This window comes from Bison bison, unplaced genomic scaffold (genome assembly GCF_000754665.1).
Source record: "Bison bison bison isolate TAMUID 2011002044 unplaced genomic scaffold, Bison_UMD1.0 scf7180017845289, whole genome shotgun sequence".
In the NCBI taxonomy this organism is placed as follows: Eukaryota; Metazoa; Chordata; class Mammalia; order Artiodactyla; family Bovidae; genus Bison; species Bison bison.
Window position 1 is genome coordinate 29,828 of NW_011475862.1, and position 1,053 is coordinate 30,880.

Sequence of the window (1,053 nt, forward strand, 5' to 3'; positions counted from 1 at the left end):
GTGCCCGGAAGGCAGACTGGATGATGGTGACGGCCTCCTCTTGCCACGGGTCTCCCTCGGCCTGGGCAGCAGGGCTCGGGATGCGGGGCTCGGGCGAGTCCTGGGGCGCAGGGAGCGGGGGAGAGAACCGTCTGAGACTCCTGCCCCCTCCCGCACGGTAAGGCCTGTCACCCTCGACCCTCAGCGCAATCTGATTCAGGTGGTTTCTCTCGTTACTTAGGTTAATTCTTAAGACTCTAGAGATCCTTAAAATTTATGTCTTGTGGTTCACAGGGTTGGGGGTGCTCCTATCCCACTTTAGGCCTGTCTTGACCCTGCAGTGGAGACAGTACTCCATGTCCCAGCGCCTCCACGCCACTCAGCTCCTGAGCTCAACCCTGCCAGGTGCCCAGGGGCAGGGGCCAGGGGCACACCCAGGGCAGGGCAGGATGCCAGGGCCTGGAGACGCCTGCACTTGCCCTGTTTTGATTTTTGGATGTGGACCAATCTTAAAGTCTTTATTGAATCCCTTACAATATTGCTTCTGTTTTCCGTGTTTTGGCCATAGGCATGGGGGATCTTATCCCCCCAACCAGGGACTAAACCCACACCCCCGGCTTTGGAAGGTGGTGTCTTAACCACAGGACCGCCAGGGAGGTCCCAGCGCTTGTCGGTGGATGGAGTGTGAGAAGAGATGGGGAGAGAGAGAGAGGGCTCGGGTCCGAGGGCAGCCCCGATGGTACCTGGGTGGGAGGGCTCGGCACCCTGGGGGGTTCTGAGACACAAGCTGCCCTGGACAACAGCCTTGCCCGAGCTAGATGCCCCCGGAAAGCCGCCTGCAGCACGGTAGCCGCCTGGCAAGAGAGACAGACAGACAGAGGTCAGTTTCCCTGGAAGAGGCGAGGCTCCCGCAGCAGGGGTCCTGTCAGCAGAGAAGGCACCCCGCTTCTTCCTGCCCTTGAGGCTCCTGCTCCTCACTCGCCCCGGACCTCTCCCAGCCAGAAACACGCCCGGCCTCCACAGAGAACCGGCCCAGACGCTGGACCCCACGGTAAAGCAAATCCTGGAATACAA

General features: G+C 60.8%; 1 protein-coding gene across 1 annotated transcript in view; it reads right to left on the reverse strand.

Moving 5' to 3' along the window:
- The window catches only part of IQCE (IQ motif containing E), a 31,426-nt gene that overhangs the window by 4,963 nt on the left and 25,410 nt on the right, over positions 1–1,053 (reverse strand). Inside the window, exons 18-19 of the mRNA XM_010833241.1 lie at positions 723–833; positions 2–100 (exon numbers count right to left, since the gene is read on the reverse strand). Of these exons, the coding sequence (XP_010831543.1) occupies positions 2–100; positions 723–833 (210 nt within the window). The remainder of the gene's footprint in view (position 1; positions 101–722; positions 834–1,053) is intronic.